Here is a 16,312-nt window from a genome sequence, read left to right as displayed (position 1 = left end):
GTACGGACAGGCTGGCAGGATTGGTACTAGGTCAGCCGGTTCTTCTCTTCTGCGGATGCATCTGTTCTTTGTCTTTTTCTTCTTAGGTCATCAGAATATGAGTTCTATGGTTCAGGGGTGCCATCTAAATACCTTATTTAGGGATGTTACAGGGAGTGTCAGGTGGTAGCCAATGGGCTTGACCACCTTTAGGGTGACTGCACCGTTTCTATGACCACTTCCACTGGAAAGTGGGCATAACCGTAACGGCCTAATTCCTTCCAAACAAAGATGGAGGAATTGAAAAAGTGATGTCCACTACAGCTCATCCACCTTAGGGGTGGGACTGGAATGAAGTGGGCTCACCTCTTAATCTGTCTAATTTGTCCGCCTCTTTTGCCGCCAAAAGTGGGTTTAGGACAGGGGGGGGTCGGTCATCTGGAGAGACTTGGGTCGAATTACGAAGGCAGCTAGGCCTTTGAAGCTCCCCACCTGGAATGTCCATCCTGTGTAGGTGAGGTGCTAACACCCGACCCAGTGCAGGCATTTGTCACTGACCTTTAAGAGCTCTGGCTCTCACCTTGGGGGGGTCAGAGACGTGGCTGAACTAGTCAGGATCAGTCAGGTAACACACTAGTGGCTGGTAGGTTTTCAGAGGGCACCTCTAAAGTGTCCTCTGGGTGCATTTATTAATAAATCACTCACTGGATTCAGTGAAGGTTTATTGATTTGAGATGTTTAATACCAAATATAGGGAGCTGGGTTCTGGTTGCAGTACCCCCCACACACGTTTTGCCTGGTTTTGGATGTAATTTTGACTGAGGTGTCCTGGGTTCCTGCTAACCAGGTCCCCAGTGCCAGTGTTCCTTCCCTAAAATAAAGACATCTGGTCACTTGATCTCCAAGTGACCAGGCCCTTCAGCCCCCTACAAGCCCCTAGTAAATGGTACCCCTGGTACCTAGGGCATAGGTACTGGAGAGGGCCCCTCAGAGCTGCAGCACAAATTGTGCCACTTTGAGGGACCTAGCACCAACCTTATGCAGACTGCCATTGCAGGCTACGTGACAAGGTGCTCCATATGTCGCCCCACTAGCAGGCCTTCCAGCTCTAAGGCAGGGTGCATTATATTGCAGGAACTGTAAAACTTAGCTGTGAGCCTCAAAGGCTCAGGCTTTGTATTACAATGCCTCGGGCACTCCAGCTAGTGGAGATGCCAGACCACCCCACCCCCAAGACACAGACCCCACTTTTGGCAGCAAGTCCAGAGGAGATAATGAGAAAAACAAGGAGGAGTCACCCTCCAGCCAGGACAGCCCCAAAGGTGTCCTGAGCTGACCCCTTCCTTAGAAAATCCTCTATCTTTCTTTGGAGGATTTTCCCCAGTAGGATTAGGGATGTGCCCCCCTCCCCAAAGAAAGGAGGCACAAGGAGGGTGTAGCCACCCTCAGGAACAGCAGCCATTGGCTACTGCCCTCCGGCCCTAAATACAGCCTTAAGTTTAGTATTTAGGGGTGAACCTGAACCCAGGAAAACAGATTTCCTGATGACCTGAACAAGAAGGACGGCTGACTTGAAAGCCCAGCAGAGAAGACGGAGACAACAACTGACTTGTCCCCAGCCCTACTTGCCTGTCTCCAGATTCAAAGATCCTGCAACAGCGACGCATCCAGATGAACCAGCGACCTCTGCCAACTCAGAGGACTGCCCTGCAATCCAAAGGACCAAGAAACTCCTGTTGACAGCGGCTCTGTCTAAACAACCAAGAAGAAACCATCTTTAAAGGGACTCCACCCTCACTCTGGAAGCATGAGTCCCCAACACTGCACCCGACACCCCCGGCTCGTTTCCAGAGAAACCAACACTGCAGCGAGGACCCTCAGGCGACTTCCACGATGTGGCCACCCTGAGACGACCTCCCTGCACCCCCACAGCGATGCCTGCAGAGAGAATCCAGAGCCTCCCCCTTACCGCAACTGCCCGGTAACAAAGAACCCGACGCCTGGAAAAAGCACTGCACTCGCAGCCCCCAGGCCCAAGAGGAACCAACTACCAGTGCAGGAGTGACCAGCAGGCGGCCCTCATCTTTGCCCAGTTTGTGGCTGGCCCGAGAAGCCCCCTGTTCCCTGCCTGCATCACCAGAGTGACCCTGGGGTCACTCCATTGCTTTCAACGTAAAACCTGACACCTATTTTGCACACTGCAACCGGCCGCCCCTGTGCCACTAAGAGTGTATTTTGTGTGCCTGTTTGTGACCCCGCCCCAGTGCTCTACAAAACCCCCACTGGTCTGCTCCCTAAGGATGCAGGCACTTACCTGCTAGCAGACTGGAAACGAAGCACCCCTAGTCTCCATAGTTGCCTATGTTATTTGGGCCCCTCTTTGACCTCTGCACCTGATCAGCCCTGTGTTGCAGGTGCTGGGTGTTTGGGGTTGACTTGAACCCCCAGCGGTGGGCTGCCTATGCCCCGGAGACTGTAACTTGTAAGTGCTTTACTTACCTTCTAAACTAACTTGTACTCACCTCCCCCAGGAACTGTTGATTTTTGCACTAAATGCCCACTTATTTTAAAATAGCTTATTGCCATTTTTGACAAAACTGTGTACATTACTGTTTTACTTCAAAGTTCCATATTTACCTATGCCATGTACCTTCCAATTTATGTACTTACTTAAATTTGGAATCTTCTGGTTCTGAAATAAATTAAGAAAAGAATATTTTTCCAAATAAAAACCTATTGGCCTGGAGTTAAGTCTTTTTAGTGTGTGTTCCCATTTATTGCTTGCGTGTGTGCAACAAAACTTAACACTACCCTCGACCACACTACCACAAATAGAGCATTAGTATTATCTATTGTTGCCACTATCAACTTCTAAGGGGATCCCTTGGACTCTGGGCACCATATCTCTCAATTTGAGATAGTATATACAGAGGCAACTTCCTACACTCACTGACCCCAGTGATGGATTTATTAAACAAAATGCACTCAGAGGGCACCTTAGAGGTGCCCCTGAAAACCTACCAGCTACTAGTGAGTTGACTGAGTGATCCTGGCCAGTTCAGCCACCACAGACACGTTTCTGGATCCCCATGGTGAGCGCTAGTGTTTTCTAGGCCCAGAGACAAAAGCCTGCACCAGGCAGAGGTGTAACATCCTTTCCCAAGCAGGATGGACATTCCAGAGCGGGTCGCTTCAATGGCATTGCTGCCTTTGTAATGCGACCAGGTCTCCAGATGGTAGGGATGACCACCCACCCCATGTCCTGTCCCCACAGCACAGGCACAAAAAATTGTTAAATTAGGATTGCCAACTTCATGCTAGTCCCACCTCTAAGGTGGATGAGTTGAATTTAAAACTACTTTTTAAATACATCTATCTTGTGAAGAAGGAATTAGGCCAGTAGGTTTAGGGCTATGCCCACCTCCTAAAGGGAGTGGTCATAGGCAGGGTGTAGTCACCCTAAAGGTGAGTAGCCCATTGGCCGCCACTTGGCACTCCCTGTAGCACCCCTAAGTTCAGTATTTAGGTGGCACCCCTGAACCCTACAATCAGCTTTCTGTCGACCTAAGAAGAGCTGGACAAAACAGAAGTCGCCCAGCAGAGAAGACCAAAGGCACCAACTGACTTGGCCCCATCCCTGCAGGCCTGCCTGCAGCCTTCAGAGAAATCTGTCCACAGAAGACGACTGTCCTTCAGCCCAACGACTGCCTGTCTTCAATAAAGAACAAGAACTCCTGTGGACAGCGGACTAGTCCAAAAGAAACACCTCCAAAAAAAAACAAAAGAAGTCTGCCTGAGGAAGTGCGAAACCACCACCTCTGCACCCAATGCTCACGGCCCAAGTCCAAGTGGCTCACCAGTCCATTAAAGGTTCCCCAGTGCTTCTGGCTCAGAGTCCATCATGTGCTGGCCCCCTGCTGGATTCCACAGCAACGCCTCCAGCCTAAATCCGAGGGCTCCCCCTGTCAGCGACCTGCCCTGGAAACTGTTTGACGCCAAAAGACATCCCTGCACCCAGAGCCCCTGGGCCATAGGGAGCTAGAAAGTTGGTGTCCCTATGACCCCTGGCATCTTAACTTACCTGGTCAGCTGTGGGTTGACTGCTCCTGGCCCCCTGGCCAAAGCCTGCAGTCCTTTTTTGAAAGTGATCTCCTGCATTGACTAACATTGGGAACCCGAGGCTGTGTTGGCACACTGTACCCGGCCACCCCTGTTCCGCTGAGGGTGTAAGTTTGGTGCTGCCTTATGGCCCCCCTTGTCCTTGCTTCACCTTCAGGATATCCACCCGTGACCCCGCTCTACTCAGCTGTTTGGGAAAGTACCCTCTTTCTAGCATGGTTACCCCCACATTTTGGCTGTTTTGAGTATGTTTTGACTATGTTCACTCGGATCCTGCTAATCAGGACCCCAGTGACTATGCTTTCTTCCTTTAAACTTGGTTGCTTGGACCACACACATCCCACATTTGGCATACTGGTGCCCCCATAAAAGCCCCTGGTGTATGGTACCCAGGGCTTTGAGGTACCATGGGTCCCCCATGGGCTGCAGCATGTATTATGCCACCCATGGGAAGCCCATGCAAAGTGTATCTGCAGGCCTGCCATTGCAGCCTGCGTGAAAGGGTGCATGCACCCTTTTCACTAGAGGTCATTGTAAGTCACCCCTATGGTAGGCCCTCCTAGCCCAGAGGGCAAGGTACAAGTTCCTATGTGTGAGGGCACCTCTGCATAAGCAGAGGTGCCCCCACAAACTCCAGCTCCATTTTCATGGACTTTGTGAGTGCGTGGATGCCATTTTACGCGTGTACTGGACATAGGTCGCTACCTATGTCCAGCTATATAATGGTAGCACCAAACCTAGGCATGTTTAGTATCAAACATGTCAAAATCATACCCCAATACTGTTGGCAGTATTGGAAGTATGATTCCATGCACTCTGAGGGCTCCTTAGAGGGCCCCCAGCATTGCTCCTACCATCTTTCTGGCGTTTTCCAGGCAGCGTAAGCTGCTGCCACCCCTCAGACAGGGTTCCGCCCTCTTGCTGCTTGATCATCTCAAGCCCAGGAAGGCAGAACAAAGGATTTCCTTTGGGAGAGGGGGGTAACACCCTCTCCGTTTGGAAATAGGTGTTACATGGCTTGGGAGGGGTAGCCTCCCCAAGCCACTGGTATGCTTTGAAGGGCACATTTAGTGCCCTGCTTGCATAATCCTGTCTGCACCGGTTAAGGAACCTCCAGTCCCTGCTCTGGCACGAAACTGGACAATGGAAAGGGGAGTGACCACACCCCTGTCAATCACCACCCCAGGGGTGGTGCGCAGAGGTCTTCCAGAGGGTCCTTTGATTCTGCCATCTTGAATCCAAGGTGGGCAGAGGCCTCCAGGAGCATCTGAATGGCCAGTTTAGGCAGGTGACGTCAGAGCCCCCTCCTGATAGGTGGTCGCCTGGCTAGGTGACCGGTGACCAATCCCTCTTCCAGGGCTATTTTAGTGTCTCTCTCTTGTGGGTCCTCAGATTCAGTTTGCAATATTCCAGCAGGACTCCTCTGCAACCTCTACTTTGACTTCTGGCCACTGGAACTGCTATTGGACTCTCCAGGAACTGACAATCTGCATCCACGACAAAGTCTCTGCTTGCAACATTGTTGCCATGGCTCATCCAGCTTCTGTAACATTTCCCCAGCTGTGCATCCTCTGAGGGCGGCAAGTCTTCAGTCTGTACGAGAAGGAAGAAGAAATCTTCCTTGGAATGAAGGAGTCCCTCCCTTGCATCTGCAGGCACCAATTGCAACGACAGCGCTGCATGGATCTCCTGTCATCCTGAGCTGCGTGGATCCTACATCATGGGTGGTGGTCTGGAGTGGCCCCCTTGGTCCTCTCTGCCAGCTGTCCAACTTTGGTGGAGGTAAGCCTTTGCATTCCCATGCAGGACAGTACCCCCGTGCACCGCGTCTCTTGCAACTACCCAGGCTTGTTGGCATCTACTCCAAGGGATCTTCAGGCTCCATGTAGACACAGCCCCCATCACTCTTCCCTGGGACGCACAGCCCTCTGCGTGCTTCTCCTGCGACGTGGGTCCTTTCTTCAGGTGTGGTGTGTGGACTCCTCTGCTTCTATGCCTGCTGCTCCAGGCTTACCCGGACAATGCTGGCAGTATGGAGGAGGATGCAGATTCTCACCCCCCAGTGTTAGAAGGACAGGCTCTAGACACTGAGGAGGGTCAACAGGGTCCTTTAGAGGATCAGGGAGCCCTTAGTAAACCCACAGCCCTGCTGGGAGCACTACTGGTAGTGGGAGGGGAAGCCATTCAAGTAAGCCCTCCTTTGTGCCAAGAGGGTTGGTTGAGAGGGTAGCAAAGAATAGGGACAGATCTTCCTCTGCTCACTCATGTCTCCTCCGTATCTAAGGGTATACACTGCTCAACTTCAGGTGAGGTTTCCCTAGACTGGGAGCTCAGACAACTGAGTATGGAGGAGGCCAAGCTGAGGCTGCTGCAGCAGCAGCCGCTAGCCCTCGATAGGGAGTCTTCGGCTGTAGAGAGAGAGGTGCAGGGTTTAGGTTAGCACCCCATGGTAGCAGCAATTTTTGTTTTATGGAGCCTAGGGTCAGGGAGGATTCTTTTGACTCCAGAACATTAAACAAGGTGAGGGGTGACATCTACAAGTGGTTCACTGCTTTTGAGAGGGCTTGTAAGGTACACAGGGTCCCCCAAAAGCATCAGGCTCCTATTTTGAGGCTCTCCTTCTCTGCCCAGGGGAGAGGCAGACAGATACTCAGTGCTCAAAACAGCTCTTCTGGATGGGTTTGGTCTAACCACTGAACAATACAGGATAAAATTCAGGGAGACCAGGAAAGAGCCTTCCCAAGATTGGGTAGGTTTTGTGGACTGTTCTGTGAAAGCTCTGGAAGGCTTTTTCCGTGGGAGTAAAGTCAGTGATTATCAGGGTTTATACCACTTAATTCTGAGAGAGCACATTTTGAACACCTGTGTCTGCTTTGTTGCCTCAGTACTTGGTGGACTCCGATCTGACCTCACCTCCAAGGCAGACAAATGGGTCCACACCAGGGTGAGCAGAAAAGCTCATACAAGGGGTGACCACAAAAAGAAAGGATCCAGATAAGTACCAGGAAAAGGGTGAAGACAAATCCAAAGAGTCTTCATCATGCCCACAAAAGGGTGGGGGCAAATCATCTTTCCAGCTTAAAAAAGCCTTAGTGTTATGTCTGTAAAAACGAAGGCAATAGGCCAGGAGACAGCTCTTTCCCAAAGAAAGGCACCAAGCCAACCACCACTACCAACCCCACTCCCAGTGCCCCTACCATTTGCAGTAGTGGTGTGACTACTAACAGTAGTCAGTCTAAGGGTGTAGCTGGGCTCACTTTAGGGACTGCAGTGGGGTCTGGGTTGGTTAGTGAGACAACTGAAGCAGTGCTAGTCTCTGATGCGGGCATTGATTTTGCCACCCTTGTTGCCTGCCCCCTTAGCATGGGTAAGTACAGGCATCCTCCTCTGATAAATGGTGTTGAGGCTGAGGCCCACAGGGACACAGGTGCCACTGTGACTATGGTGACTGAAAAACTGGTGTCCCCTGAGCAACACCTACTTGATCAACAGTACCAAGTGACTGATGATCATAACAACACTATGTGCCACCCCATGGCAGTCGATTTCAGTATGGGGAAGGGAGGGGGCGGCAGGGGTAGTTATTGGTCCTAAAAAAGTTGTGATGTCCACAGACCTACTTGTAGAGTGTCTACCAGTAAGCAAGTTGGAGACTTGAGCTTGGGCTGAAGTAGGAGCCCATGCAGCAGTGCTGGGCATATTTTTGCCTTGGCTAGGGTACAGGCAAGAAACAAAAAGAGCAGGGAAACTTGGAGAATGGTACAATTGCCCAGAACTTCCCAAGCCTGAGAGTAGGAAGGGAAGAAATGCGCCACCTTACCAAAACCTCCATTGAGGATTCAAACCCAGAGGGGGAAGAATCCAATCCCTTGGCAGAACCTACACCAGAGGAGCTACAAGCATACACAGTTGAGCTCTTGGGTGCAGACGGGCCTGCCAGGTAGGAGTTCAGTGGCGCACAAAGGACTTGTCCCACACTGGAGGACTTGAGGCAGCAAGCTGTCACTCAAGAGGCAGGGGATGTCAGTGGCACCAACAAGGTGAATTGGGAAGACAACCTCCTGTACTTGGAGCCAAGGGAACACATACCTGGTGCCACTATGAGGTTGGTGGTCCCGCTGCAGTACAGAGAATTTGTGTTGACCCTAGCAGGTCACCTGGGGCAAAGCTAAACTTGGGACAGACTTGTCCATCACTTTCACTGGCCCCATATGTCAGAAGAAACAGAGGGGTTTGGCACTCCTGTGTCACCTGTCAAGTCAGTGGCAAGACAAGAGGCACCCCAAAGGCCCCTTTAATTCTACTTCCAGTGATTGGGGTACCCTTTGAAAGGGATGGGGAGGATATTGTTGCCCCCCCAGACCCTCCTACAGCCTCTGAGAACAGATTCATTGTGGTAGGCGTGGGCATGCCACCAGGTACCCATATGCGTTTCCTCTTAGGACCACTGCAGCTCTTGCAGTGGCCAAAGCTCTTATTGGAATCTTTTCAAGAATGGGTTTTCCTAAAGAGGTGGTATCAGACACAGGTGCAAACTTTATTTCTGCTTCAAAGAACCTGCAGCAAGAACAAGATGCATCCTGGGGAGCCAGTGACCTCTGCCAAGCTCCAGGGGACTGCCCTGCACCACAAAGGACCAAGAACCCCCAAGGACAGCAGCTCTGTCCAAAAAGAAACTGCACCTAAAGGACTCCAGGACCTCCCAGGATCTGCAAATCCTGACCACTCTGCACCCGACTCCCACGTCCTGTGTGCAGGTGGCTCGACCGACTAGGGAGGGATCCCCAGGTGATTTCGAGCAAGTGCCCACCCTGGGTTGACCTCTCCTACACCTCACGACAACGCCTGCAGTGTGAATCCAGAGGACCCCCCGACCGCCAGAAGAAGATATCCGACACCTGAAGGTACACTGCAACCGCATCCCCCAGGCCTTGGAGAACCCGAACACCAGTGCAGCAACGTTCAGCAGGCAGCCCTCCTACTTGTCCAGCCTGTGGTGTTCCCGAATTGACCCCGTGGACCCAGCCTGCAACATCTAAGTGAACCCTGGGGTCCCCTCATAGAGAAGCATTGGGCAGCAGACGCCCTGCACCCAGCCGCCTCAGTGCCGCTGAGGGTGTGTGTTTAGTGCCTACTTTAGGCTGCCCCGGTGCTTCTCTAAACCCTCCAGGCCTGCCTTCCGAAGACCCGGGTACTTGCCTGCCAGCAGAGCTGAAAACAAGTACCCCCATCCTTCATAGGAGCCCATGTTAAATTAGCCTCACCTTTGGCCTCTGCGCCCAACCGGCCGTGTTGCTGCTGGTGGGTGTTTGGGGTTAACTTGAACCCCGACCTGTGGACTTCCTAAGCCCCGGAGACTGGAACTGTAAGTCTAGTACTTACCTGTAAATTACACTAACTTTTCTTCTCCCCCCCCCCCAGGAACTGTTTCGGAAAATTGCAGTGTCACCGTTTAAAACGGATAATTGCAAATATTTCAAAAACTGTATAGCTTCTATTTCAAAGTACTGTTGTTATATGTGTGAAATACCAAACTATTGAAGTACTTACCTGCAACTTGAATCTTGTGGTTCTAGAAATAAATTAAGAAAAAATATTTGTGCTATACAAAATCCATTGGTCTGGAGTGAAGTCATTGAGTGTGTGCCTCTTCTATTGTCTGTGTGTGTACAAAACATGCTTTTCACTACCCTCTGATAAGCCTAACTGTTTGACCACACTACCACAAAAGAGAGCATTAGTGTTATCTACCATATCCTCTGTTAAGCCACTGGGAAGCCCCTGGACTGCACAGTTGTAAGGAAATGCCTCCTTGGCATGGTTACCCCCTGACTTTTTGCCTTTTGCTGATGTCAGTTATGATTGAAAGTGTGCTGGGATCCTGCTAACCAGGCCCCAGCACCAGTGTTCTTTCCCTAAACTGTACCTTTGCTTCTACAATTGGCACAGCCCTGGCACTCAGGTAAGTTCCTTGTAACTGGTACCCCTGGTACCAAGGGCCCTGATGCCAGGGAAGGTCTCTAAGGGCTGCAGCATGTCTTGTGCCACCCTAGGGACCCCTCACTCAGCACATGCACACTACCTCTCAGCTTGTGTGTGCTGGTGGGGAGAAAATGACTAAGTCGGCAATGCACTCCCCTCAGAGTGCCATGCCAACCTCACACTGCCTGTGGCATAGGTAAGTCACCCCTCTAGCAGGCCTTACAGCCCTAAGGCAGGGTGCACTATAACACATGTGAGGGCATATGTGCATGAGCACTATGTCCCTACAGTGTCTAAGCAAAACCTTAGACATTGTAAGTGCAGGGTAGCCACAAGAGTATATGGTCTGGGAGTCTGTCAAACACAAACTCCACAGTTCCATAATGGCTACACTGAAAACTGGGAAGTTTGGTATCAAACTTCTCAGCACAATAAATGCACACTGATGCCAGTGTGCAATTTATTGTAAAATACACCCAGAGGGCATCTTAGAGATGCCCCCTGAAAACATACCCGACTTCTAGTGTAGGCTGACCAGTTTCTGCCAGCCTGCCACACACCAGACATGTTGCTGGCAACATGGGGAGAGTGCCTTTGTCACTCTGTGGCCAGGAACAAAGCCTGTACTGGGTGGAGGTACCTCTCACCTTCCCCTGCAGGAACTGTAACACCTTGCGGTGAGCCTCAAAGGCTCACCCCTTTTGTTACAGCGCCACAGGGCATCCCAGCCAGACCCTCTGCCTAGCCCAGGTGGTAGCTACCCCAAGGAGCCACCCCTGTGCCTGCCTGCCTGCATCGTTAAAGAGACTCCCGGGTCTCCCCATTACTTCCTATCTAAAACCCTATTCCTGTTTGCACTCTGCACCTGGCCGCCCCTGTGCCGCTGAGGGTGTACTTTCTGTGCCTGCTTTTGTCGTCCCGTCTCCCCCCTTCCCCTCCCCCCCGGTGCCCTACAAAACCCCCCTGGTCTGCCCCCCGAGGACACAGGTACTTACCTGCTGGCAGACTGAAACCGGGGCACCCCTGTTCTCCATTGAAGCCTGTGTGTTTTGGGCACCTCTTTGACCTCTGCACCTGACCGGCCCTGAGCTGCTGGTGTGGTAACTTTGGGGTTGCCTTGAACACCCAACGGTGGGCTTCCTTGGACCCAACTTTGAGACTTTGTAAGTGTTTTACTTACCTGCAAACTTAACCTTTTTTTACCTCCCCCAGGAACTATTGATTTTTGCACTGTCCACTTTTAAAATAGCTTATTACATTTTTACAAAGACTGTACATGATATTGTGATTATTCAAAGTTCCTAGAGTACCCAAGTGAAATACCTTTCATTTGAAGTATTACTTGTAAATCTTGAACCCGTGGTTCTTAAAATAAACTAAGAAAATATATTTTTCAATATAAAAACCTATTGGCCTGGAGTAAGTCTTTGAGTGTGTGTTCCTCATTTATTGCCTGTGTGTGTACAACAAATGCTTAACACTACGCTCGGATAAGCCTACTGCTCGACCACACTACCACAAAATAGAGCATTAGAATTATCTCTTTTTGCCACTATCTTACCTCTTAGGGGAACCCTTGGACTCTGTGCACACTATTTCATACTTTGAAATAGTATATACAGAGCCAACTTCCTACAGTATTTAATGGTGGCACAGTCTGTGCTGCAGCCCTCCGGGGCCTTCTTCAGTGCCCCATGCCTTAGGTACCATGGGTACCATTTACTAGGGACTTACAGTGGGAACTAAAGGGTTTCCCAATTAGAAAAATGACTGTGCAGTTTTGGGAGAAGGAGATCTGGCACTGAGGACCTTTCTAGCAGGTACCCCAGTGTACGTTCACTCTGAATTGCACCAGAATCCTGGCAGCAAGACTGGGGTAACAATGTCAAAAGAGTCACTTTCCTACAAAACTGAAATCAGCATGTAGGGGTTGCGCTTAAATGTGGCACCACTCTGTTATTTCATGGGTGATATGAAATCAGCATAGCTCAACTATCTTCCAGAAAGGGTGTTAGCCGATGTATGATAGTAGTTCTTTTCACCACTCTACCCCTTTTATGTTGTGTTTTTGTTAATATATTGCACCATTGTTTATCTTCAATTTAGAATGCTGTTGAACTACTCTCAGAATTGCCATCGCTTCTTTTCCCTCCAATATCCTTGCAGGAAAGAAAATGTTGTCAAATACACTCCAGCAATGCTTCTGATTTTTTTGTGTTCTAGTCCATGTTTTGAGCTTTTTTCAAAAGATGTTGCATTCTGCCTTTAATGTATCAGAGCGATCCATCTGGTTATTTGGGCCTGCCTTTCTACTGTGGAGAACATCCCTGTCCCACTCTACACAAACACCTCAAATAATAAGCTTAGGTAAAGCTTTGCTTCATAAACCTAGACTTCTGAACATCAAGGGGGCCTGTGTGCAGTACAGGAAAGAATATCTTCAAATAATATGATTATTTTCTTGAAAGTGCCTTATTCCAGTGTAGATACCAATCTTCTTACCAACAGCAGTTGGATATCTATAAGTTCGACGTGCTTTATGTTTTTTTAAAGGCTGAATCGCAGGTTTGCTTATTATCAAAAGTTAACTCAGCTGTTTTTTGAAAGTCAATTGTGTCCTATGGTACGTTTGCTTTAAGCTTTCCAGGTTGTTATGCTGAAATACCTTCTTAAAATTACAACATGATTATAGGGTATTTACTGAAATACTAGCACAAGTAAATTAGTGATTTACAACAACAACAAAAAATTCTTCTGTGCCACAGGGAAGAACTTGCACATATACTACCTAAATCCCTTCCCTCACTGTTCATAATTCTCAGGAAACTATTGAGATCCTACCACATGAAGACACCAATAAATCAATTGGTTTGTTTTCAGTCAGTACATAGAAATAAAAGTGAATATGAAATAAACATACTGATGCTGACATAACTTTCCATTCATGTCTATTGTTATATGAAGCCTATGTGATAATGAACAAAGATAATTGAATATGGATTTGGTGCTAGTTAAAACATTTTTCTTCCCACCAGTGGGAGGGATCAATGCATGAAAAATGGTTTCGTTTTAATATTTTTTTAATTTTAAACTCCTTTTTATTTCCATTTCAAGGTGGGTGGGGCATTTGCTCCACCTTTGAAAGATCTGTGCAGATTTTTGAAGGAAAATCCAGAGTATGGGGTAGCCCCCGAATGGGGTGATGTTGTCAAGCAATCTGTAAGTATTTTCTTGATATATTTATAAGCAATATTATGTTAATGAGCTCATCATCAAGCCCCCAGTGTTTAATTTTCTCATGAAAGACTAATTGGGATTGCTTGGCTGACTGAGATAATTATTACAAACATTTGGCTTTGGAAAAAGATATTGCAGCAGGATCATCTCTATCAAGTTTCCAACTTCATCACATTGGCTTAACAGAGCTGCCTGAACCACCTGTCATCCACCATTCTACAGCAGAAACACTGTGGCACCTTTGAAACCATTCATAACAACATACTCTTAAAGAAATGTGTCCCTTCCAGATACCACTTGAACAGCCATCTCCTGGCCAGTGTCTATATTATGTTTCTTGTCACTTCTCTTGCACAACCCCTACTTAGCTACTAATGAGTGTCTTGCAACGTTTTAACATCACCATTTGTTTCTCTCTGTTCCCTATATTAATTCTTCTCATTCAGTTGCACATTAGTGGTGATACAAGATGTCTGTTTCTGATGGAAGATTCTAACGCCAGATTCCTCACCTTTAGAATAATCTGAGGCACTATACTGGATTTGAATTCATAAACAGCAGTTGCTCCTGTGCCCTGGCAGGTTGGCACCTTCAAACTAGTTACTGCCTCCCGGTGCCCCAGAAGTAACCGTGTAGATGTGTGTATAGACTCCACCTCAGAACACTGACATAGTTTCTGTTCTGTCTGATAGAGACCTCTATCTGCAGATTTCTCACCTTTGAATTTCCCCTGGCGTTAGACTAGATCCGTAAACCTTTGCTCGAGCAGTACTCCTGCCTGTGCCATCGGGTGGCTCCGTTCAGTTCCGCGTGGTATCTTTGGCGCCAGATGTGATGTCACGGTCACTTAAATAGGCACCAATCATGGGCACGGACGTAGTTCTTGGTTTTTTTCACGCCAGTTAGCACAGAAACGTAGAGAGCTACCCCTCTGTAGCTCTTTGACAGGCCCTTTTTCGATGTTTTGTCAAGGTTTTATTCTTGTTGGTGTGTCTAGGATGTCATCCAGAAAGGCAGGGTTTAAACCATGTGGCGCCTGTCTCCGCGCCATGAAGTCATGCATACTCATCTGTTCTGCCTTTGGTGTCTCGAGCGCAACCATAACTCCAAGTTGTCCTCCGACTGCTGGGCCATGACGCCGAAAACTTTGAGGGAGCAGTCCCTAAAGTTGCATGCAGCCCATCAGTTGACATCACCAGCACACGTGACTCCTCAGGGGTCTCAGTCCCGGTTGAGAAGGAAGTTGTGGGACTGCTCCAGGAGCCCGAAATCGTCTTCACCACACTTGATGTCCCCGGGGCAAAGGCACAAAAAGTTGGCATCCAAGTCGACTTCGACTTGACCTCGTCCGCTAGCTGACACGACGAGCAGGGAACATCGGTGGAGGAAGCTGGCTCTGTATATACTATATCAAAATGAGATATAATGTGCACAGACTCCAAGGGTTCCCCAGAGGTTTAACAGAGGCTAAGGTAGATAATACTAATGCTCTCTTTTGTGAAATTGTGGTCGAGTAGTTCAGCTTATCAGAGGGTAGTGAAAGCATTAGTTGTACACACTCAGTCAAGAAATGAGGCACACAGTCAATGACTAACTCCAAGCCAGTGTATTTATGTTGGAAAAATATATTTTATTTTATTTCTAGAACCAAAGGATCTTGTTGCAGGTAGGTATATTTGCATGTAAGTATCAAGCATATGTATCAAAGACAATTTGTTTAGGTTTGGTAAATAAAACATTTTATAGGCAAGTAACATTTTTCAATGTCAAGGGGGGGAGGGGTAGTGCAGTTTTGAGGTAAGCGCTCAACTTAGTTGCAATCTCCAGGGGTTAGGATGTTCCCTGGTCGAGGTTCACGATGATCCCAAACTTACACCACCAGCAGCAAGAGGCTGGCCGGGTGAAGAGGTCAAAGTTGAGGTTAGATTTAGAATGGGATTTTACGGAGACTGCGGGCACTCAGAAGCAAATCTGCTGGCAAGTAAGTTCCTGCAACTTCGGGGGGGAGACCTGGGGGTTTAGGTGAGCACCAGAGGTTGGGGGCCACAGGTCAACACCACACACACACACAATCTCAGCGGCACAGGTGCACCAGGGTGCAAACAGAGCATCAAGCTTCCAATGGTTTTAAATACATGGACCCCGGGGGTCACAAAGATGCTGGTGGCTGTGTCCAGGGGATCAGTTCTGGGAAACCACAGGCTGGGCAAGGAGAAGGTTTGCCTGCTGAATGTTGCTGGACTGGTGGTCAGATTCCCCAAATCCAGGGGGTTGCGGGTGCAGGGGTACCTTTAGGCCTCAGGAATCTTCATCCGGTTCTCTTGCAGTCTGGGGAGTACTCCGGATTTAGGCTGCAGGCATCGTTGTCTTGGCCAGGAGGGGTCAACCCAGGGTGGACAGAAGGTCAGAATCGCCTGGGGACCAGCTCTGGACCGGTAGGCCACCTAGACTCAGGCCGTGGGCGTTAGGTGCAGAGTGGGCAGGACTCGCGGATCTGGAGTCCTTCTTGGAGTTTCCTGTGGGCAAGGCAGCTGTCCTTTGGAGTTCTTGAACCTCTGGTAGGCAAGCAGACCTCTGGGGGTTTGGAGAGGTCGCATGTTCTGCAGGATGCGTTGCCTTCTTGTAACAGGGCTTCAGAAGCTGCAGACAAGCCAGTAGGGCTGGGGCCAAGTCAGTTTGTGTCTGTGTTCTTTTCTGCTGGGGTCGGCTTAGCAGTCCTTCTTGCTTATTCTTTTCTTCTTGAGGTGTCCAGGAATCTGGTGCGCTCATTTCAGGGGTCCCCCTAAATAGTCGATTAAGTGGCATTACAGGGGGTCATAGGGCAGTAGCCAATGGCTACTGTCCCTGAGGGTGGCTACACCCTTCCTGTGACCACTCCCTTTGAGGGGGGGGGGGGAGTGGGGATGGCACATTTCTAACCCTATTGGTCCCTTTCCTCCAAACCAAGATGGAGGATTTTGTATTGAGGGGATCATTTCAGCTCTGGACACCTTAG

General features: G+C 49.2%; 1 protein-coding gene across 8 annotated transcripts in view; it reads left to right on the top strand.

Moving 5' to 3' along the window:
• The window catches only part of CHD9 (chromodomain helicase DNA binding protein 9), a 1,629,153-nt gene that overhangs the window by 1,534,186 nt on the left and 78,655 nt on the right, over nucleotides 1-16,312 (top strand). For all 8 annotated transcript variants that reach the window (XM_069216350.1, XM_069216347.1, XM_069216351.1 and 5 more), the window contains one exon: nucleotides 13,195-13,299. In XM_069216350.1, the coding sequence (XP_069072451.1) occupies nucleotides 13,195-13,299 (105 nt within the window). The remainder of the gene's footprint in view (nucleotides 1-13,194; nucleotides 13,300-16,312) is intronic.

This window comes from Pleurodeles waltl, chromosome 12 (assembly GCF_031143425.1).
Source record: "Pleurodeles waltl isolate 20211129_DDA chromosome 12, aPleWal1.hap1.20221129, whole genome shotgun sequence".
In the NCBI taxonomy this organism is placed as follows: domain Eukaryota; kingdom Metazoa; phylum Chordata; class Amphibia; order Caudata; family Salamandridae; genus Pleurodeles; species Pleurodeles waltl.
This window is presented reverse-complemented; position numbering and strand designations above follow the sequence as displayed.